Here is a 24981-nt window from a genome sequence, read left to right on the forward strand (position 1 = left end):
AACCTGGTACACAACTGACCTGTGGTACTAATAATCCTAAACTCCCAAGAAAACAATCCATGATTATAGAATAACAACAGTGAATAAAGAAATATTTAAAGAAATAACAAGCTTTAAAACAGTGATTTTATGTATATTTCTGAATATGGTCATTTGAAAATATAAATATTACTCACAGTAAGTGACAGGTATAGTAATCCTGATTCACCGACCGGCTTCTTTAAATCATAGATTAAAATAAGCGATGAACTGTTAATAACTTACTGTATGGTGAAAGTTAAATCAGGTGTGACTCAAAAATCACCTGTTGAAAAGTCAGGCTGTCAACACGGTTGTACTGAATGTTTGGCATGCAGAATAAAAATATTTTTCCAATAAATCGCTCAAATGTATGTTTCTCAATTTGCAATTTTCTTCGAATAAGTTTTTATATGAAACTTTAAGAAATACCTATTTCACAAAGCATAGCAACCTGTCAAACCGCCTTGAGAGGAAATTGCGTCACGGTAGTTTCTCGAGACTTTACCTATACGGCTAGAAAAGACTCGAGAGGCTCGAACAACAGGAAACGTTGAGGATGTCAACATGAAAGTTGATAAAAATGTCAAAACATCAGATGACAGATAGTAATCAGGTTAGTTATGACACATAATCTTGCGCGTACGACTTCCAAACTTTCTCATTTGAAAGTATTTGTTTGTTCTACTTCTAAATTTATAAATGACAAGATGTGTCTTTTCTTTTTAAACATATGGAGATGATTTAGTCGTGGGGTATTTTGCTTTTGCGACGTTTCGATCAGACAACAAACGAGTTAGACAGCGGGTCGTTTCGACCACAGTCGACTCGGTCCCACTTTTTGGTGTTGTTAACATGTTCTTATATTTTAAGCCTTTTAAATTTGTTATGAATATAAGTTTGTTATTACTAAATACTGTAACAGGAGAGCATGATTCTACTTTATTGTTGTAGACATGGCGATATAAAGGTAGTCTAACTAGTTGAGTTAGAGGAGATCTTCTTTGGCTCAATTGGTTAGAGCGCTGCCTTTAGATCCCGAGAATGAGGGTTCGAATCCCGATGGTACCATCCATGGATTTTCACAACAATGGCGCTGCGAGCAATTACTACTTGTACAAACAAGTGTATATAGGTGCCTGGCAGTTTGATATGGGGTCATGGTGGTTGACCAGGGGTCATAAGATGACCATGACATATCTAGGTGGAACTGGCCAGAGGATTTCTGAGTAGATGTCTCGGGGTTGTACAGGTAGTGGACCTTTGAGTTGCTCGGATGGATGGTACGCAGCCCGAAAAAAGAAAAAGGGGAAGAGTGTTGTAGACCTGGCGATATAAAGGTAGTCTAACTAGTTGAGTTAGAGGAGATCTTCTTTGGCTCAATTGGTTAGAGCGCTGCCTTTAGATCCCGAGGTTGAGGGTTCGAATCCCGCTGGTTCTGTTGCAATACCTTCTATGGTTGAAAAGATTTTCACAACATTATTCAAAATAATTATGACGTCTTGGAAGGCTATTCTAAATTTTTGCTTTAACACCTTCCTTCATCAATGTAAGGCGTCAAAGAAAAAATATGATAGCCTTTTAAGATGTCATAATTATTTAGACTAGATTAATTCTACTTGCAAAATCACATGTCTCCACTAGAACTTGAATCCGGAACCACTGTGTTACAAGGCAGCCCTTTAACCGACTGAGCTAAAGAAGTATTTCCTTAGCTCAACCGCTTACGGCTGACTAAGTATCTACCACATCTTCTTAGGGAAGCAATTTCGTCACAATACAAAAAGTTATTTTGTCATTTATAGTTGATCTGAAACTAGAGGACACATGCATGACTTTCTTATGGCAACATGATTATAATTAAATTATATTCATGACGCAGGTACATTATTGTTCACTTCAATTCTCACAATTAATTTGATCAGCAGTATTTTTGATTCCATTCATGCTTCATTATTGTTCAAGGTTGGAACTTCAACAGGTAGATAGATAGATAGATAATTTTATTAACCAATCATGGTGCCCAAAATTTGAGCTATACAATCAAATGAATTACAAAATAAAGCACAGAAAATGATTAGAATGATTAAAGTACATTTAAACAAAAAAACACATGAATACACATTTACACTAATTAACCTGATATAAACCAAGTTATTGACAAAACATAGTTGTAATGGGTGCCACTGTGACCTGGAGAAATTACATAATTCTTTATAGTTCTAGGTCTATGGGAGACAACTCCTGATCAATTTTATTTCCTAAAAAATATCTATTTATATTTTTCTTCTATTTTTTTTTCAAACAATAATATTTTCTATAATTTTCTTTCGTTCTTCAAAAAGGGAGTGCAATAAATTAGATACAAATCTTCAGATGAAAGAATCCAAACAACTTTCATTTTGTCAGATAATCTTGAAAAATTTTTGAATTTAGAATTTAAATTAGATAGATGTTGAGATCGAGTATCTTTTAGAACAGAACATTTTAAAAGAAAATGAAGTTCGTCTTCAACTGTGTTCTTACATAGCTTACACTTTCTGTCTTCAGCTTTAATTCCAATATACCTCCCTCTTTCGATTTCAAGATCATGACAGCTTGTTCTAAATCTTGTGATTATTTGCCTGTCTTTTTTTTAATTCTTTTTTAAATATGGTTCAAACATAAAAATATTTTTTAATTTTCTGTAAGTTCTTAATTTATTGCCAGATTGTAAATTAGTACACTTCCCAGAATTGCTTTCTAAACTAGCTAACCAGCTTTCTTTAAATTTAATAGTTAAAGATGTTTTTACTTTTTTTTAGAATATGGTTTTGTTTAAAGTTTGACTGGTTAACAAATAGATATTCTAAGTCTAGAAATTTAAATATATATGTTTAATGCTTCCTATCCAAGATTCCTTGTTATGTTTGTCCATAGAATGAGATAGATTTATGGCTTCCCTTAGAATAATATTTGAAGGTTCAATATCTTTCATCAGATGGATCCAATATTTTACCATATTCATTATTACATAATACAGTGTAGGGAGTGAACCTAGTTCTCCTCTACATGCCATATTTGATGTTTTTATATTAACTCCAAGTGAAAATTTACAAAGCTTAGTATGAATTTTCTCTAGTACAAGATAATCAGTTTCTTTTGATATAAACTTATCCAAATGTATTTGTTTCTTATGTGGTATATAAGTATAACCCCAAATTTCAGATCCATACAACAAGATTGGTCGGATTGTATGGTTATAGATGTGTAATAAAGTACTAGGTTTTGGGCTTTCCACTGAAAAGGTCTTCCTTAATTTGAAATATGCTTTCATTCCTTTGTTATAAAGTTCTTTCTTTGCTATTTGGAAACTCCCAGATGATGAAAAATGTATACCTAAGTATGTGTAGTTCTGTACACATTCTAAAGTCTGGTTTCCTAATGATATTTTAATATTTTTAAGTCTTCCTGATTTGTTAAATACAAGAACCGTGGTCTTTTTTGTGTTAATTGTCATTTTATAATCAACTGTAAATTTATTTAATTTGTTAACACAATTTTGAAGTCCTTGCTCTGATGATGATAAAAGAACTACATCATCAGCATACATTAAAATATTTAAGGGATGTGTATTTAATGGGATTGGGTCACTCAAGCAGCTTGTATCAATCATTAAAAGTGGAAGTGGTGGCGGATCCAGATTTTTTCATAAGGCATGGGGGTACTGACTACTTAAGAGGTGTCCAGCTTTAGTTATGCTTCAGTGATTCCCTATATAATCAATCAAATTTTTCCCGCAAAAGAGGGGGGGGGGCACTACCCCTGCCCCCCTAAATTTATCTCTGAGTGTAAATTTAAATTTATCAGTCTGAAACTGTTGTTTTACAATTATCAAATTTAAGCATCTAATAAATTTACAGCAGATATATATGATAAAAAAATGAAAATAAACATGATACCATATATATAATCATAATTGTTATGATAAAAACAATAATTACCTTCCTCATTTCATGCATTTGATATATCATTTCTGGTTGGATAGTCATATACTGTTGAAAACAAGTATACAAATGTAGGTAGACCATATAATAACATTCATTAATGTGTATCAATGTCTCAGAGTACACATGTATGATTGAAATTACATTTTTCTCTAAATTTGTTTCTAAATATATTATACTTTTATCCCTTCAAAACAATATACTTTACAAAGTATGGCCAGAAAGTCTGTCACTGGTAGTGTGCCAAAACTTCTTGCATCTAGCTATTTTCCAGAATTTTCCCCTCTCAAAATAGCCATTACATGTAATTTTTAAAATGCTCAATTACACATTACATTCAATTACATGGAAATTGTAATGCATTACACTTAATTACCATTACATTTTCAATTACCCTATCCCTGCCTACAATGTACCTATACATCATTGTACATCATGTGTATATTTGTACATGTAAATGAAAGATACTGGAATTTTCAGACAATTCAGTTTTCAGACCCATGAAACCTTATGAATTTGCAGATTTTTTTCAGTTTCAAAAACATTAATAACTATTCACAAAGCGATTAATTTATTAAAGTGGATTGCTCTAAAAAAAATCATTCCCAAACACCTGAGTCTCACTTGATACGGCCCATTCAATAACACTGTGAGTTTAATACTCATTTAATTTTCGTTGTCAGATATGTATTGTCCATGCCATTCAATACCGATCACACAAGGGGAAGACAAGTTCTCAAAAATCTTGTAATCAAATGTGTCTAGAGTTATCTCCCATATAAAAGTTTGCAGTACTATGTTGGCAGAAACCAGTTATTTTACAATAAATCTTTATAATTTCATGGATTTATGATTTTATTTTTTTGAAAATTCATTCAAGCTTATATACAAATAAAATGTATGGTTTCAAGGAACTAAGATGTGTGCATGCTTATGTAAATATATAGAAAACCTTTAGATTTAGGTGTCTCACGTCCAGCATGGAGATTTTAAAATTTATAAATGCATTGCAAATAAGGCAAAAAATGTGATGCTCTGATACCAATCTAATTCTCACCTGCAGAATCCTGCCAAACATGCTCAAAGCCGACAAGAATTTTAGGCAAAATTCAAGAGATAAAGGATATTCAGTGAATTAGAGCGAAAGTTCATCCTGATTTTCCCTTTTCAATTTTATCAGTTTCTCTGTTCTAACTTTTTATGAATGACTATTAGTTTTTTCCATATTTTTCAAGTATACACATTTATTTTTTTATTTAGCAGGAAGTTGTCTGCCTTCCCAGCAAACTGACAGATGTGGGGACATTTTCCTATTCGTGCCTTTGTGGAGTCTCACTACTTCAGCTGTTCAATGATGACTGGAACAGGTAGAAATAAAGATATTAGACTGGACATACATGTAGAAAAAATTTCACAAATTAAAGTATAGAGATAATTGGCATCAACATAGAAAGAAAAAATGGCAAAAATGAAAGAATAGATAAAATTGGCAACAAAAAAAGAACAAACATGATAAATGGCAAAAATGAAAGAATAGAGAAAATGGGCAACAAATTAAAAAAAGAAAAAATGAAAGAATATAGAAAATTGGCAAAAAAAAAAAAGAAAAAATGAAAGAATATAGAAAATTGGCAAAAAAAAAAAAGAAAAAATGAAAGAATATAGAAAATTGGCAACAAAAAAAAGAAAAAATGAAAGAATATAGAAAATTGGCAACAAAAAAAGAAAAAATGGCAAAAATGAAAGAACAGAAAAAATTGGCAGCAAAAATGAAAGAATAGAGATTATTGGCACTCAAATAAAATGAGAAAAAAAATGGCAAATTAAGAAAATGCAGAAATAAAGAAGCCTTTCCAGACATGCACAAAAATGCTTGTTCTCAAAGACAATATCATGTAAATTTACTTTTTTACTAGTTAACTAACCTCCTTTATTACTAGTGTCAAAAAAATACATGTATTATGAAGTTGCCATTTAATTTTCAGAGAATTCAAGAAGGCTGCCATAGAATCTATCTTGGCTCATTTACGGTTACCGTCGCAAGTAAGTGTATACAATGATAACACTATGTAAGACTTGTGATAAGAGGACTATAATTTCTGTTTAAACAAATTACAAAATAGAAATAAGGTTTGCTTGTGAAACTTTCCACCACATTCACCAAAGACTAAAGGATATAGCTAGATATCAATAACTAAAAGTTATCCTACAGTTTTCAACAATGAGCAAAACCTGAACAATGTAATAACCTATAAAACTTGTTACAATTTTAAGGGTGACAACTTATACTTAATCCGGAATACAAGAATTAAATTTATACAGATTTATGTAGAATTGCATTCAAGACAGCAGCTGAGCACCACAACTAGGTTTTTAAAAGAGAGATTTAGTGTAGGATAAGCACAGTTTTAATTTGGTTCATGTCTTGGCAAATGGGGAAGATTTAAATAAAATGACAAGAAAAAAAACAAAAAGTTTTTAAGGGGATTACTAGCTTCAGTCATTTATAACATTGTATAACGCACAAGATTGTACTTATTTTAAGAAGCTGTCTCAGCCTAAACCAAGCAAAATATGTGAAATATGGTCCAAAAGCAGTATCAAAGAAATTTTATGTTTGATATGTTCCAAGAATCCACACATCAAGAGGATATAAAAAACACATTTTTTCCATTAGTGTTGGTTCTATTTTTAGAAATAGGTAATTTGCATAAAATGCACCGCGAGTCAATAAAAGATGTCAATTCACCATGAATACATGCCTCCATATGATAGTCTTTTTATACTGAATACAGTTTTTAAACTTAAATAACGAAATACATCATTATAAAGGGATTTATAATGAATGTTATTGATGCAACAGAAGTCTCCTCATGAAATGTATTTTTCCATACGATATATATTTTTTCCGTGAAAATCCAGTGTTATTGAACATGTTGAAAAGGCAAAATTTGGATTTTTCAATAAAGGGTAGTGTGAAGCGAGGATAATTATTTTGTTTAAATTTATCACATCTTTGACAGTTCGCCAACTGAAATATAATATAAAAAATTTACTGTTGGTAAATACTTTTTTCATATCTTTTTGTTTGATACATTATACCTCTCAGTCTGATTAAAACCAGCCTTTACTACCCACTTGTGTTTGAAACTTTGTAGGCGCAAGTAGATAGTGGGAGCTGGTTTCATTCAGACTGTGTACCTCCAAGAATGATTATTGAATTTTTATACGACTGCAAAAATTGAAAATTTTTTGGTCATATATTGGTATGTTGTTGTCGTCGTTGTCGTCCAAAGACATTTGGTTTTCGCCCTTTAACTTTAGTATTAGTAAATAGAAATCTATGAAATTTGAACACAAGGTTTATGACCATAAAAGGAAGGTTGGGATTGATTTTGGGAGTTTTGGTCCCAACAGTTTAGGAATTAGGGGCCTAAAAGGGCCCAAATAAGCATTTTTCTTGGTTTGTTTTCACACAATAGCTTTTGTATAAGTAAACAGAAATCTATGAAATTTTAACATAAGGTTTATGAACACAAAAGGAAGGTTGGGATTGATTTTGGGAGTTTTGGTCCCAACAGTTTAGGAATTAGGGGCCAAAAGGGTCAAAAATTAAACTTTAAGATTTTAAATTTTTAAGTTTTTAAGTTTTAGTTCATAGACCACATTCATTCTGTGTCAGAAAACTATGTTGTGTCAACTATTTAATCACAATCCAAATTCAGAGCTATATCAAGTTTAAATCTTGTGTCCATACTTGCCCAACTGTTTGACCTCTGAGGTCGTATAAAGCTGCGCCCTGCAGAGCATCTGTGTTTTTTTCTCTGCATAATTTGCATGGTCAGATGTTATTATTGATATTTTTAACAGGCATGTGAGTCAGTGAAAGCCATCACAGAGGGAGAAGGAGTTGATGATCCTAAACCATATGCAGATATTCTTCTGACTGAGTCCTGTTTAAATGGCAGTGGTGTACCTGTTGTTACTGACCTGGTAACCTTCTCCTTACTCACTGGTATGTACCAGTTCAATAAGCTGTCTATATATTCAATATATGTTATCATGATTTTCTGCTAGGCCTTTATAGTATGATTTTAGTAATGGTATTCTTGAAAAGACTTAAAGTACTTTTTAGAAGTGTCCCTTTTAACAAATACAGTATGTTTAAACTAAGATATATTTGTTCCTTTGGTGTTTTAATGATAAAATGGAAAGAAAACAAAAAATCCAGATTCAATATAAAAATAAGCTGATTAACAATGAAACAACTGTCTACTAGAGCTAATCAGACCAAATATGTGTGCAGCTTAAGGCATTGTACAGCCTTTCAACAATGAGCAAATCCCATACAGCATAGCAATTAAGCTACATGTGTATGAAAGACCCTAAAAATCCAAAGATTTAACATAAAAAAACATCCTAGTTTATGTTAAATAAAAGATAAAGATTAAAATATGTTTGACATATGAAGTATATTTAAATTTAGGACTGAACACCACAATTATAAATGTACAGCCTTCAACAATAAGCAAGTCAGCTCCATCAGAGATCAAATGACTTAAAACTTAACAACTATAGGTCACCGTACTGTTTTCACCAATAAGCTAAACCCCTGCTATACTTTGTGTATGCTAAATATTTTAATTCTAATGTTGATTTGCTTTTTTAGGGCGATATGATTCAAGAATGAGAACATTGATAAAACATGTGGCCTGGCATTTGAGAGTAAGCTGGGATCATATAGAGGAAATAGAAACTGTATTGGCAGAAACATTAGAAGCAAAGCAATATGAAATATCAGAGTATGTATTCAAATTAGATAGACTGATTGCTTGTTGGCATATAGTATTCAGTGGAGACTTTAATAGTTTTACATTGAGTAAAGTCTTCATTTGTACCCATTTAAGGTGGTACCCAACACTTTCACTAAAATTAATTTGACTCGTTTAATTTTCATAAAATTTTGTCGAAGTATTTACTTTGACCCTTTAACAAAAATATGAAAATTTCAAACATTTTGAACCAACCGTTTTGTCAGAAAAATTACACTGGTTATATAGCAGTTGGACAAAAACTTATTTTGATCATTGAGAAGCTTAATATTCCCTTAACAACACAACGTCATTAAAACGTTCTGCTGATTTTACAGAGTTATCTCCCTGTAGTGTTAGGTACCACCTTAACATGTTGAAACCAAGTACTGCAGAAACATTGCCTGTGTTGTAATAATTTCGTTGATTAAGACAAAATAGTATTTCATCTTTATAGTGTACATGTAGGTCTTTGAAAATGTTATTCAGTATTGCATAAGATTCTGAAATGGTATATTAAACAACCCTATAGATAGAATTTGACACTCCTTATTTTCTAAAGTATCAAACATTGAGGGAAAACTATTCTTAATATTAACTTGAAAAGTATTCTGTAATAGGTTCAGGGGCTGATTCAGCCCTTTTAGAAGGGGATGTTCCCAACTCAGGATAAAGGGAGGAGGGTAGTTCCAAATATATGTCCCCATTCAAATGCATCTCGTCAAAAAATGAGGGGGGGGGGGGTTCCAACCCCATGCACCCCCTGGATCCACGACTGAGATAATAGGTGAGCAGTTTGTTTATTTGGGATACCAGTATATAAAGCAACAGCTCATTGTGTAATGATATATTAAAAGTATTACTACTCAAAGTTGCTTATATTATAATACCTGTATATTTTTTATTTACTTTCTGTCAAAGGAAGCGCAAGAGGTAAGATTAATGTTGTGAACAAACTGAAATAAAAATGGTAATTGTTTTATCATTTTAGTAGTTAAGGACTATAGTTAGTTTCAAAGCGTATGTTTAAATATCAAATAAATTGGTTGAATATCAATTGTTAAGTGAGTTGTTTAAAAGGACAACATTTTGAAGTAAACGTTTTAAAAAACATGATCAAGAGTGCTATAAATTCTGAATTGAGAACTGCCATAGAAATGGTTAGGTGAAACATTTTTAATTTTGATTTAAGATCATTTTATTCTTGTTGGGTAGAGTAAAACCAACACCTTAAAGTCATATGAAACCTCAAATTAAACAAAATGGATAGTGTTTATATTAAACTTATGTACAAGTCATATACTTTTTTCTGAAGAAAATTCTTTAATTTGTCCACATTTAGAAAAAGATGACTTTTTTTAATTGCTTGCTTCCAGGAAGCAATTCACCGACATATTTTATGTTTGCAAAGTGACCTTAGTGTGACCCCCTTGTAAAAATCCGGTGATCACAATACACATCGATCTGTCACTGAAATAAACTATTATCTTATTGTACATGTTAAACAGGTGCTACATATCCATGCTTCTTTTTTGTTGTTGATTGTTTACTATAAGGTGACAATCGGTAAACAACAGCTTCAAAACGCGACAATTTATGGGCCTCCATATTTTTTCACTTCATAACAGAGAGAGAAAAAAAAATTGACGATTATACAATATGTTTGCGTAAAAAAATGATAAATTCTTGCACAGAAGATTAAGTTTATGTTATATACATGCATTGGTTCAAGAATTGGATAAACTTTATTTTTCACCAGTCACTGGTTTCATGTATATATATATGACTTTAAGTTGGAATAATGTTTCCAAATGTTCCATAGTTATATTATGACATTACATTTTGTAACCACAATTTGTACTTTAGAAACTTTATAATTAAAGTGCTCAATTATCATGAATTCACTACCCATGTAGTAATGTACTTACAAATAAATGACGTATGGCAGCTATGGATCATTGTACTAAATGTATTATATGAGGCTCCCCCAGGGTAAAAAAGACCTGCCACATCTCGGCTTTTAAGAGGCGACTTCCGACCTGAGGGCCTTCTAAAAACGACTTGCAACCTGTAAAATTTGGAAAAACAACCTCTGACCGACTTCCGTCCTCTGTGTTGGGAAAAAACGACCTGCGACCTGTACATTTCCCTTAAAAACGACCTCTCGACGAATTTAAAAGGGACCTTGCGACCTGAGGGGGGTACCCTATGGGAGCCTCTTATATCTTCATTGTATGTTTTTTGGTGGATATTTGTCTCATTGGCAATCCTACCACATCTCCTTATTTTTATATTGTTCAGATTTTGATAACTTTTAGTGTTGTTTTTTTACTGATCATGATTTTCATATATTGATTTTAGATATACATATACACTTTCCTTTATATTTATAAGTTTTCTTGTTGTACAATGTAAATGTATTCTTATATTTACAGAAAATGTAGATATATATGTTATTAAGGATGTTTGCTTTCATGTTTATTGTAAATTTTCTTGAATATTTTGTATCTCCTTCGAGCTTTTCCCAGGCCATGAATTAAACAAATTTGAACAATAACTTAAAAAATTAGTCAACCAGTTCTTCCTAAGTTTTAATATTTTGGAATGTAGTTTTTTTATGACAAAATAGAGATTAGGTTTAGTTTTAACAAATTTTCACTTTTGCTTATCAGCAGTTGTAGTTGTTTATTGCTTAAGATAATAAGAAAAGACACTTATTCAAGAATGCACAAACTTTGTTGAATCAGGATGAATAAAACTGTGTTTTCAAGTGTGTTCTTACTATTTAAAGTTCAAACATCATTTATCTAATTTTTCCCGCTCATTCATTTTTGAAAATTTGAAAAAAGGGAGAAATAGCTGAAACCCCAGCGGGACAGCTACACTTATTTTGAACCTGTAAATTCAACATAAAATCTGTACTGATACCATATATAAGACTGAATTGTGCCTTGTTTATAAGGTAACATATTGTTAAATTTTGGGGTAGTAGGAATTAAGATACTGAATATTCGTTTATGATTTTGTTTGGAAAAAATTCTCTTCACACAATTTTAGAATGTGTAGCAAAACAAACTTAAAGAAAAACCATCATGTCCAATTCATTTGAACTCTGGTGGCTGCAATCATACCACTTCTTCATATTTCTATGTCCAAGAAAACCCAAATTAATATACAAGTCCTGTCCTAGCTTTCCATAAATACTAATCAAAATCCTATAAAATTGAAGCAGGAATTTATGATTAAGTGTATTTTTCTGTTGCAAAATAATGTTCTTTTTTGAAATTTTCAGAGAGGAAGAAACTGAAAAGAAAAAGAAATCCAGAAACTCAAAAATAAAAAGATATGCTTTGATTGGCATAGCAACAGTTAGTGGTGGTGCTTTAATAGGTAAGTTTTTAAGGCGATATAGATATACAGTGGAAAGTTCACAAGTGACATTGCTTACATTTAGGTTATATGGTGATGGAAGTCACATGACAGATTCAACTAACTACCATATCCCGGAACTGCCACATCCGTGCTTGGATACTGATATTATTTATAAGAATGCGTTAATTAAACTCACAGTTGATAAAGTTAGAAATTATTAACATGATTAAGAAAATAAGGTTCTAACTCCCTCAGGAAAATTGACATTAGATAGATTTAGTTATTCTTTTTAGGTATCTTTTGATCATATATTTAGCTCAGGACTCACTTATTTAAGCTCTATGAGGTTTGAACGTTGCTGAGGAAAGAAAAGGGCTTCAGATGCACCAAATTTATAAAGTGTTTATATCATTGTAATGATATTAATAACATTATTCAAAACATATACCCCCCAAGGGTGACTGGGGAATAGAAATATGGTCACTTGGTCTTTTCCCGACCGGCAGTAAAACGCTTGCCAAAGTGGGGCTTCCATTTGACTGTGCGGGATGTATTAAGTACGCAGTCACGTCCGGTCAGAATGGAGACATTAAATCCGATGTCTCGTGTAAAGAGAGTGCCATGCTCTTTGTACATTAAGAACCCTTGCAACAACTCTTTGAGGGGTTCATAGATGGCCTGTTGAACGGCAAAATTTCTGTCCCTATCCAATATACCCTCATTTTCCAGTGGCAGTCCAAATTTCCCTGACCATCACATCCCGGATGGCCTAGATATTATGAAAAGACCTATTTATTGTATTTATTATTAACTTGTTCTCGTCCTGAATATGCATGAAATATTTGCCACTGGACGTTAAGCAACCAACAATCAATCAATCAAAAAATATAAGATTTGAAATAGTTTTATGTTGTGTGATTTTATCTACAGGTTTGACCGGAGGATTAGCAGCTCCCCTTGTAGCAGCAGGTGCATCTGCCATCATTGGAGGGGCCGGAGCAGCAGCATTGGGTACAACTGCAGGTGTGGCCATCATAGGCTCCCTATTTGGTGTTGCAGGGGCTGGACTTGCAGGTATGGTCAGTCATTTAACGGGAATTGTTTTTGCAAAATTTCTGCAATCCACCAATTAATATGCCACCATTGATTAACAGAAACCTTCGGCTTTTTTCTGCTCTTTGGTTGGGTTGTTGTCTTTTTGACACATTCCCTGTCATGCCTGTTTCCATTCTCAATTTTAAACTCTTTAAATGTAGACTTCGTATGAATTCAATTGAGATTTGGTTAGAATTGTAAAGCATTAACGATCAACGTCATGTTGTCTGGAACACCAAATCTAAAAGACAATTGATATTGAAAGGAAGTATCAAAGCGGATCTTCATTGAATACAACATTGTGTAAATACTTTATAAAGATCAGTTTTATGAGTTATTACAGTTATTACAATACATGCCTTGACAGACAGACTTATGGAAAGATAATTGTTTCCTGAGTTTTATAAATTCCTTGAGAACTTAACTAGATCTTCTTAGATAATAACTGACTGCTTTAGTATACCCACCTTCCTTGTATTAATCATCTATTCCTTGACTATTTTTTTCCACAATTTTAAGAAAATAAAAATTAAGAAATTTTCATATGTATTATGTATTTTTTACAAAGCTTATCTCAGTAAGCTACATATCTTATGACACATTCTCATATCTTTTCGCTTATCTTACATAGTTTATCACATGACTTTTAACAGGTCACAAAATGCGTAAAAGATTTGGTGCTATAGAAGAGTTTCGCTTTGAGCCAATGATATCTGGTGGAGCCTTACAGAGGGCTTCTATGGCTAAACAGTTGCATGTTACTATAGCTGTCACTGGCTGGCTGTCTAACACAATGAGAGGTGAGGGTCACTAATATAAGCCAATGATATCTTGTGGAGCTTTACAGAGGGCTTCTATGGCTGAACAGTTACATGTTACTATAGCTGTCACTGGCTGGCTGTCTCACACAATGAAAGGTAAGAGTCACTAAGCCAATGATATCTGGTGGAGCCTTACAGAGAGCTTCTATGGCTGAACAGTTACATGTTACTATAGCTGTCACTGGCTGGCTGTCTCACACAATGAAAGGTAAGGGTCACTAAGCCAATGATATCTGGTGGAGCCTTACAGAGGGCTTCTATGGCTGAACAGTTACATGTTACTATAGCTGTCACTGGCTGGCTGTCTCACACAATGAGAGGTAAGAGTCACTAAGCCAATGATATCTGGTGGAGCCTTACAGAGGGCTTCTATGGCTAAACAGTTACATGTTACTATAGCTGTCACTGGCTGGCTGTCTCACACAATGAGAGGTAAGGGTCACTAATATAAGCCAATGATATCTGGTGGTGTCTTACAGAGGGCTTCTATGGCTAAACAGTTACATGTTACTATTGCTGTCACTGGCTGGCTGTCTAACACAATGAGAGGTAAGGGTCACTAATATAAGCCAATGATATCTGGTGGAGCCTTACAGAGAGCTTCTATGGCTGAACAGTTACATGTTACTATAGCTGTCACTGGCTGGCTGTCTCACACAATGAAAGGTAAGGGTCACTAAGCCAATGATATCTGGTGGAGCCTTACAGAGGGCTTCTATGGCTGAACAGTTACATGTTGCTATAGCTGTCACTGGCTGGCTGTCTAACACAATGAGAGGTAAGAGTCACTAAGCCAATGATATCTGGTGGAGCCTTACAGAGGGCTTCTATGGCTAAACAGTTACATGTTACTATAGCTGTCACTGGCTGGCTGTCTCACACAATGAGAGGTAAGGGTCACTAATATAAGCCAATGATATCTGGTGGTGTCTTACAGAGGGCTTCTATGGCTAAACAGTTACATGTTACTATTGCTGTCACTGGCTGGCTGTCTCACACAATGAGAGGTAAGGGTCACTAATATAAGCCAATGATATCTGGTGGTGTCTTACAGAGGACTTCTATGGCTAAACAGTTACATGTTACTATAGCTGTCACTGGCTGGCTGTCTCACACAATGAGAGGTAAGGGTCACTAATATAAGCCAATGATATCTGGTGGTGTCTTACAGAGGACTTCTATGGCTAAACAGTTACATGTTACTATAGCTGTCACTGGCTGGCTGTCTCACACAATGAGAGGTAAGAAGACAAATATTGTTTAAGAATTGAATGCTTCTTTTTGTAACTTTATTGGGGTGTGAAAGCGCTTCATTCAAAAATGAATATATACTGGCTACATTACTCTATGAATGGTATCTCTTTTGCAGCAGTGCATACCCAGTGGTTTTAAAACATGTAAATAAAACTATTTTTAGTTCAGTACCAGTAGTGAATGATATCCCATAGTAAGTCTGATTTATTCAGAATAGACAGGTGTCCTCTGGCCTTTGTTAGTCTTGTATGATTTTTAATTTTAGTTTCTTGCGTATAATATGGAGTTTAGTATGACGTCCATTATCACTGAACTAGTATACATATTTGTTTAGTGGCCAGTTGAGGGACCCCTCCTGGTGCAGGAGTTTCTAGCTGCGTTGAACACCCATTAGTGGCCTTGGTCTGTTGTCTGCTCTATGGTCGGGATGTTGTCTCTTTGACATATTCCCCATTTCCATTCTCAATTTTATTGACTACTGACAAAATATTAATTATAGGATCTGATGCAAGAGATCAGTTTACCCAAGTTTTGTTTTATAAGTTTGACGCAGCCAGGTATTTACGTACACTGAATTTATATTTTTATTTTAGATGTCAAGATTCCCTGGAAGAATCTGGCAGAATCAAATGAACAGTATTGTTTACGGTATGAATCCAAACATCTCTGTATCCTTGGTGATGCCTTTGAACTGTTTTTAAGCGGAGCTGTTTCCATGGCAACTCAAGAGGCATTGAAATATACACTTCTTTCAGGTTAGATGAAATCTTTTATAAGATTCCTCAAAATTGTACAAATTTAATTACAAGTACATGTAATCAATTCTTTATAAATATATTATGAGTTATTATATCAAAAACTGCAATGTTCAAAGAAAATGAAATGCCAAAGTTTAGTTGAAATAAGTTATTTCTATTATTCTGGTTAAGTAATTTTGATTTCCAATATAAAGATAAGAATGGTATAAGTGGTATGATTGCAAATGAGACAACTCTCCACAAGAGACCAAATGAAACGAATATGAACAACTTTAGGTAACTGTACAGCCTTCAACAATGTGTAAAACCCATACCGAAAAGTCAGCTATAAAAAGCCAAGAAATGAAAAATGTAAAACTATTCTTAAAAGGCCATACAGATTTAATTAATTGTTATATTAAGAATACCACTGACTGCCTACAAGGAAATTTGTAAGAGGAAGAATGGTCATTACAGTAATTTAAATGATTTTAGAGGAGCAAAGGAATCTTATTCGGTATATATAAGGTTTGAAGGTAAGGTGATTGCACATGTATTATTAAGATGGACTTTTCTTTTTTAGGGATAATAAGTGCTATAGCTTGGCCAGCAACTCTGATATCAGCAGCTAATATTATTGACAATCCCTGGAGTGTTTGTTTACAGAGATCTGTCACTGTAGGAAAAGAATTGGCAGAAACATTGTTAGCTAGAGAACAGGTACAGTTAAAATGTACTTGCTGACTATAATGTACATCTGTAATTATTTACTGCCAAATGTGAGGTACAAAATATACATTCTACTTTAGAAGTGTGGTACAAAATGTATCAACTTACTTTTTGTAAAAAAAAAATAAACGAAATAGGTATGAGGTGCATCTTTTTATGGTAGAATTTAACTGGAAATTGATGCATAATGTCACTACCAAAATTGCACCTTTTCTAACAAAAGTAGGTGGGGAAATCTCATAAGCTTTCTTTAACACCAAACAAATTGTAATTTTATGATTTGACAATGTACATGTCTTCCAACATAGGTGAATATATTTAGATATACACAAAATGTTCACAGTATATATTAACATGAATCATTCTCTGAACAAGTAAAACCTACAGAAACATTGCCATGCAATCTTTACAAAAATTTATCTTTTAGAAAGGGTCAAATAAAATATCATATGTCACAAGCACCCATTTCTGAAAAAAAAAAGAATACCATGTATGAACTAATGTTAAATTGTTCTAAATATTTGAATTTATAGAACAAAACATGTTATTTGATTTTTGAGGATTTGAATTTAAGCAGGGATGCAATTTTGATACTCCTCAATTCAGAATCATTGATGGTTTTCAGGTTGAAATAGAACAAAAGAATTGAAGCTCTTTGTAAGAGAAGGCGATAAATGCTCACTGTAATGTTTACTATAGTAACAAAAAATTAAAAAAGTTAATAGAAACAAATAAAATGACAATTTTCTTCTCAATTACGAAGTGTTTTGTTTTTAAAATCTTTTGAATCATAAAAAATGAGTAGGTGTGTTCGAATAGCTTTTTTTTTACTAAAAGTACTTGACGACAGTCTTTCAAGTTGGATGATGAAAAATCGTATCTTCGAAAAAAGAAAAAAAAATTGTGTGTGATAACTAAGGTTTATAGTCTTCAACCACTAAAAAAAGCTAGTCTGCCCTTCCACGAAATATTTAATTAGAATTTTTTTAAATGTTTATGAATTTTCAAAATTCCACCTGACAACCAATTAGACAATAGTTTTAAGTTGAATCAATGCAGACAAGATCATTAACTGATGCTCATTAGCTAGTAAATATATTTGTCTTTTAAAACACAACTGACATATAAGGATCGTAATGGTGCTATGTGGATAAATTTATCGGTTTTCAAGAGCAAAATTGGCAGCGCATCATCCCTACAATGGCTTCCATTTCTACGATTGTGAAAATAAACTGGTGTAATGGGGAGATTATTTTGACGAAGTAGAATCCTGACTGTTTGGAGGTCGGTTCCAGTCCATTTTTCTATGATTCAATTCAGATTCAAAATTATTATGGTGTAACTATATAGTAAATAAAGTTACCTCTTTAAAATAAACAGAATTGAAACTTTGGTCTGGATCATTAAAAAAGGTTATTAATCGCCAAACAATTTTGGACACAACTTTTATGCATGAAGTCCACAATCAAATAGTTAAACTCTAAGATAATGCATTGTATTTTTTTTAGGGAAACAGGCCAGTAACTTTGATAGGATACAGTCTAGGTGCTAGGGTTATATTTCACTGTTTGGAAGAGATGGCAAAGAGAAAATGTAAGTAATTTTGATAATATAAATAATAAGAAGATGTGGTATGATTGCCAAAGAAACAATTGTTCACAAGAGACCAAATGACTGAAATTAACAACTATAGGTCACCGTATGGCCCTCATCAATGAGTAAAACCCATATCACAAAAGACACATAGTCAGCTATAAAAGGTCCTGAAAAGACAAATGTAAAACAATTCAAACAAGAAAACTAACGGCCTTATTTTTGTACAAAATAATGAACAAAAAAACAAATATGATATACAGCACCAAACGACAACCACTGAATAGAGGTTCCTGACTTGTAAACAGGCACATACAGAATGTGGGGAGGTTAAACTATAAAAAAAAAAGATGTGGTATGATTGTCAATGAGACAACTCTCCACAATAGACCAAAATAACACAGAAATTAACAACTATAGGTCACCATGCATACGGCCTTCAACAATGAGCAAAACCCATATCGCATAGTCAGCTATAAAAGGCCCCGAAATGACAATGTAAAACAATTCAAACGAGAAAACTAACAGCCTAATTTACATGTATGTACAAAAATTGAAAGAAAAACAAATATGTAACACATAAACAAATAACAACCACTGAATTACAGGGTCCTGACTTGGGACAGGCACATACATACAGAATGTACAGAGAGCACCAAACTCTCTCCTTAATTTTATTCAGTTGTGAATTCTGTTATCACCAGTTCTATGGGGACACTCCCTTTTTTCCTTTAAAAAATTGAATCTCAATATTGGACCTCTTACCTTGAAAGAAATTCTAATATGACACTCTTCTTTCGCTTTAGAATTAAGGCCATGGTGTAATAATAATTTGAATAAAAAATGGGCTGCACATGTTTGATGTGACAATTGAAACTGCAACGTCAGTTGTATTTTAAATGGTTACGTCACTACGTTTGGTATAAAGAAATTGACAAATATAATGCCTACCCATGTCAAAATGAGCATAGAGCATATGGCATAAGAGAATTATTTCTTAATCAAATATCTTCTTAAATTATCCTATTTTGAGCCCTCCCTATTTTCTTTTACACTTCTGTCATTCCTATATTTATAGGCTGTGAAGGCATAATTGAAGATGTTATCCTTCTGGGAGCCCCAGTTACTGGTGATGAAAAAAGTTGGAAAACCCTGGGCAAGGTAGTGGCAGGAAAAATCATCAATGGATATTCAAAGTAATTATTTTTGAAATATTTTAAGCAAGCTTTGATGAAACAGACTAGAGGCTCTCAAGAGCCTGTATCGCTCACCTGATTCTACTTGGTTTTTTGAAATCATATTAAAAAGATCTGCTACAAAGTAACAACACTTGGTCAGCACCTCATAGGGAACATTCATGCCATGTTTAGTTTCATTCCATTCAGTGGTTCTCTAAAACAAGTCATTTGTATGCATTTCCCATAGGGTCGTATGTTAAACTAAGTCCCCCGCTGGCGGCCATCTTGGATGATGGATTGGCTACAAAGTAACAACACTTGGTCAGCACATTATAAGGAACATTCATGCCATGTTTGGTTTTATTCCATTCTGTGGTTCTCTAAAAGAAGTCATTTGTATGCATTTCCCATTGGGTCAAATGTTAAACTAAGTCCCCCGCTGGGCAGCCATCTTGGATGATGGATCCGCTACAAAGTAACAACACTTAGTCAGCACCTTATAGGGAACATTCATGCCATGTTTGGTTTTTTCCATTCTATGGTTCTCTAGAAGAAGTTCAAAATGTAAAAAGTTAACGACGACCTGTGGGCCAGGTGAGCAAAAAATTAAGTTAATCTCATAATTAAATAGATCCAAAAAGAAGAATGCAAGGAACAAAATGAATTCTTACATTATTTGCATCAATTAAAAAACTGATTGAACATGTTAAGGATGAAAATCTAATAAAAGCATCCTGTCCGATTATTCTGATTTATCGTTACAGTTTCAACTGATTCCATACACTACAGAACAATTTGATGCAATGAGAAAACAGGATTTTTGCTAAAAGTTACCAGACTTTTCCGAAACTTATTTTTATCTTATTTACATGGTTGATTGGTAAATGGAGTTCTTCTGTAGAGCCTCATCAGTCATATTAAGTATTGCTGGATTACAGCCAATCAAATGTGTTTATTAATATATTACAGGATCAAATGTATTTATTAATATATTGCAGGGCTGATTGGATGTTGAAGTTCCTCTACCGAACCTCATCAGTACAATTTAGTGTTGCTGGGTTACAGCCAATCAAATGGGATGACAGAAGAATGCACAACATAGATCTCACAGCAATAGTAAGTGTCCGCAGGAAATCTACATGCAAACTTTTTTTTTTGAAGTTGGATTAAGTGTTTTATGTACAAATTAAGGTGGTACCCAACACTTTCACTAAAATTAGTTTGGCTCGTTTAATTTTCATAAATATTTTACAAAGTATTTACTTTGACCCTTTGACAAAAATATAAAAATTTCAAAAAATTTGAACCAACCGTTTCATCACTAAAATTACACTGGTTTATAGCAGTTTGACAAACACTCATTTTGATCATTGAGAAGCTTAATATTCCCTTAACAATACATTGTGATTAAAACGTTTAGCTGATTTTACAGAGTTATCTCCCTGTAGTGTTAGGTACCACCTTAAAAATGTAAAACTCTCCAATATTGCTTCTACTTTTGGTTCCTCAATTTTCAAAGTGCTTTCCCTTTGTACCATCTATGTTTTAATAAAATAGCCCTAAATCAACAAAGAGAACAACCATTTGTTGACCATGTTGACAATGAAAAGATCAGCTGAAAATACTCATACTGTAGAAATATCTCATTGGGCCATCGATTTGCTCTGATGTATTCCCAAGCATGCACAAACAAGATTTTATATTATGAATGAAAGAATTCTAACTCTATAATAATGTGTTTATGCAAACAAATAACTTCATTGTTTTCACAGGTCACTGGACATGGTGAATACCTGAAACAGCTGGACACGGTCATGAAAGTTGTTGGGGTCAGAATGAAGCAGGATATAATGGTTAGACCTTTGACCTCTCACACCATGATGGCTGGAAGCAAGGACAACCTTGAGAGTTTAACCAGTAGTGAAGAAGAGGTAGAAGAAAGTGGAAAATCATCTGAAAAAAGCAAAAAGAAGAAGTCTCATAAGGACAAAACGCAACCTAAGAATTCAACATCATGTGATGCAACCAGTTCCCTCCAATCAGATGTTAATACTCATGATGAGCAGGTTCAAACAGGAATACACCAGTTACAGCTAGATTCACCTTTAGACCCAGAAAAATTTGTCATGTACCATGTTAATCAAAGTCCAGTCAAAGATTCTAACTTCAATGATAAAGAAAAGTTAGAATCAAGTAATGCTAAGGATTCACCTGATTCAAAACAGGGGATTGATCAGCCAATAGATAAAAATAATCAGTGTTCAGAATCAGAACCTACCTTGGAACTTCAAACCTCAGAACCAGTAAATACTAGTCAAATACAGCAAGAACCAGTAAATACTAGTCCAGTCAAGTCAAAACCAGTAGAAACTAGTCTAAACCAGGCAACTGAACTATCTTGTACAGATGATTCAGATGATATTAAAGTTCTTCCATTAGATTTAGATAAGAATTCAAGTTCAACAAATGATAAAATTCAGGAGATTGATGTTAGTCAAATTGAAAACAACAACCTTTGAAACAAAGATATATAGAAATCTTTGAAATCCTTTGAAATTTTTATGATTTAATCGTAATATTTATGTAATGTGATGATGTTGCAGCCTGAATCTTTACCAAACTTAAGCATTTTTATTTATTTTGAAACTATAACTGCTATTTTTATGTTGCTACTTTTAATTTAAGCAAACTGCTAGGTAAAATAAAAAATTAAGAAACTTTAAACTATATGAAATTATACATTTAAGTACATAGATCTTATAATGGAAAGCAACAAAATTATCTGTAGAAAATTATGAGATTTGTTTGACACTGTCAAATATTATAAGTTATGAAATACCATTATTTGATGGTTTGCTTGATGAAAAAAAAAAGGGTTTATCAATTTTCCTTACTCTACATATTTTTTTTTCAAGTTGTGAATTATATTGTTTTTTATCTAGTGCTATATAAAACAAGATATTGGTACTGAAACTGTAATGTTGAACCTAAGTAAATCATGTTTAAGATCGTCTGATCAAAGCTATATATATTACCTGAATAATATAAAAGTAATTAACAATTTTTAAAAAGCTTTTGATAAAACTTCAAATAAATAAACCATTTGCAAGAAAGTTGGTGAACACATGTTTGCATTTTGCTGCTATGCAATTCATACATTTTTTAATCTGCTTTGCAGGAAGTTTGTTTCAACATGTGTATTAGCATGCATCACATGTGTAAAATGCTCCATTTATTTAGTAGTTTGTCTACTTTCATTTTGATTTCAAGCACACCTATATTCATCTCAGTGCATTTTCAAATTTCAAATTTGACTGAAATTAAAAAATCAATTTAGATTCATTAGAACTGATAAATTTTGTTGACACTAATACATTTGTTTTTTTAGTTGTAAAGTAATCATACCAGTCAAATGTATTGAATTGGTTTGGGTAAAATTTTGTTATTTCAATGTCTTTGCAAAATTCTGTAGTTTACCTTGATCATGCAGAGTTTTTGAAGGGATGTATCATTTTGTGCATTAATTTTGTTTATCAATCATTTCATGTAGGTTAATTTAATATTTTAAAGGTCATTTATAATATTAGCAATGACCCATCAGGGCACACATTTTGGTAACAAACTAGGGTTTAGGGAAATTTTTCATCACATTAATTCATATTTATTTTTACCAAATCTCAGGAGGCTTAAGTTTAATATTGAGATTCAGAAAATCATCGAAAGATTTTAGTCATCTTCACATTTTTCATCGAAAGGAAGGTTTACTCATCAATTTAGTTACCTTAGTCTACATTTTTATACAGATTTTTTGTAAGATAAAATATTGATATTGGTCAGTTTTTCTCCTGTAAATAACTCCACCATTAAAATAAAGACTACAAAAAAGCACAATTGTGTTGAAAGTGGCATTTATCACCAATATATCAATCAATCTCCAGTAAACAAACTTATCAAAAATTATTTTCTTGATGCCTTTTACTCACCTATCATCTTAAAACCTTATCCTGTACAATAGATATAGGAAGATGTGGTGTGAGTGCCAATGAGACAACTCTCCATCCAATTAACAATTTAAAAAAAGTAAACCATTATAGGTCAATGTACGGCCTTCAACAATACATATTTGTCATTCTGAAAATTAAATGTTTGATTATTAAATTGTTTATATAGAGTAATTTTATTATTTGAAGTCATCAATTAAAATGTAAAATTAGCAGTATGTAGTATAAGCATTACTCTGAACATTCTTTGAAAGGCTATTTTTCTAGAATTCATTGAATGGGCATTTTCTTATATCATACATTATGTATTTACACTGTCAAATTATCTGTGATAAAATGCTTTAAATGCCTTCTACACAAAAATGAGACTTTTGTTGGTGTGTGAATTGTGTCACTGTCTGGATTAAAATGATTGTTGCTGATTAAAGTTGAAAGCACATTTATTTCAACTCAATCATAAGATATTACATCTTAGATATATACAGAGAAAGAAGAGAAATACACATGTACATTATAAAGGGAAGTAATGCCCTTTATTGTCAGGCTTCAAATTGTCATTTTCGGCTACCGTAAGCCAAAAAATGGTTAAAAATTTACGGTGATTCATCAAAGTATCCTAATGATTCGTCAGAGGTCTCAAATAATTAATGTTACCATCATTTTTAGACAAAAATTAAAGTGATTCTTCAAAATCTGTAGATTTTTTTTATCGTCCAAATGAAGTGTACAATTTATTGAATGCACCAAAAAAACTGTTTACGTCATTTTGCAAGTATTTTAACCATTATTCGTCTTGAAAGTACCCCCATTACAACCCTCATTAGAGTGTATTCGCCACAATCACTAGGATTCACTGTGAAAGGTCACCACCTAAAATTGGTTTTACTAGAAATAAATTTGATATATGTGTGAGAGCTAGATCACTATTTTGCCTTTTGCACATATTAATACAGTCAAAATACATATATTTTTAAGTCATCAGATACTGTGAACCAACTTATGTTAGCAGATACAACTTAAGTGTTTATACCCTTTTGAGCAGCTTTTAGACAATTCTAAGATGATTTTTAATTTTGTTGATGTTTTTAAATCATAGAAAATTCAAGTTTCAATTTTCAAACAGTCTTATTTGTGTGGCACTTTCAAGACAATATATTTTCGCCTTATTTTTCTATTTGCGAAATAAGTTGGTTCACAGTATATTCTTGAGAAGATTTGTTTGTTACGGAACAGTGCCTATTTAGAATTGTTTTGTCACCATCAACTATCATTTGAAAAGAACCATATTATTTTTTGTCTATACATCTACATAGCATGCTTTTTGATGTTTTAAGATGTATTTGTACTAGTCTTTTAATTTTGTGTAAACATAACTTTTTTTTTTGA

At 32.5% G+C, this 24981-nt stretch overlaps 2 protein-coding genes across 8 annotated transcripts in view; one reads left to right on the forward strand and one right to left on the reverse strand.

Moving 5' to 3' along the window:
- The window catches only part of LOC139501072 (OTU domain-containing protein 3-like), a 19858-nt gene extending 19326 nt beyond the window's left edge, over positions 1–532 (reverse strand). Inside the window, exon 1 of one of the 4 annotated variants that reach the window (XM_071290048.1) lies at positions 451–532. Coding sequence is in view for 1 of the 4 variants with exons in the window: in XM_071290046.1 (XP_071146147.1) it covers positions 20–61 (42 nt within the window). In the remaining 3 variants the exon portion in view is untranslated. Of the gene's footprint in view, positions 1–19; positions 107–176 lie in introns of those variants that run through there. The other 3 variants (XM_071290047.1, XM_071290049.1, XM_071290046.1) reach the window with 3 other exon arrangements.
- On the forward strand, positions 318–24981 carry LOC139501071 (transmembrane and coiled-coil domain-containing protein 4-like). Of its 4 annotated transcripts, none has more exons than XM_071290042.1 (15): positions 516–634; positions 5265–5371; positions 5990–6047; positions 7875–8019; positions 8674–8806; positions 12108–12205; positions 13118–13261; positions 13936–14015; positions 14583–14652; positions 15951–16112; positions 16678–16814; positions 18332–18416; positions 19495–19612; positions 20593–20710; positions 21367–24981. In XM_071290042.1, exons 1-15 carry the CDS (start codon positions 602–604, stop codon positions 22111–22113), a joined length of 2235 nt encoding a protein of 744 aa, XP_071146143.1. In that variant the 5' UTR covers positions 516–601; the 3' UTR covers positions 22114–24981. The 4 variants fall into 4 exon arrangements, with proteins under 4 accessions (XP_071146146.1, XP_071146143.1, XP_071146144.1 ...); XM_071290044.1 differs by having other exon boundaries at positions 535–634; positions 5268–5371; XM_071290045.1 differs by lacking the exon at positions 14583–14652 and having other exon boundaries at positions 318–634; positions 5268–5371; positions 13936–14082.

Source organism: Mytilus edulis, chromosome 13, assembly GCF_963676685.1.
Source record: "Mytilus edulis chromosome 13, xbMytEdul2.2, whole genome shotgun sequence".
NCBI classification, from domain to species: domain Eukaryota; kingdom Metazoa; phylum Mollusca; class Bivalvia; order Mytilida; family Mytilidae; genus Mytilus; species Mytilus edulis.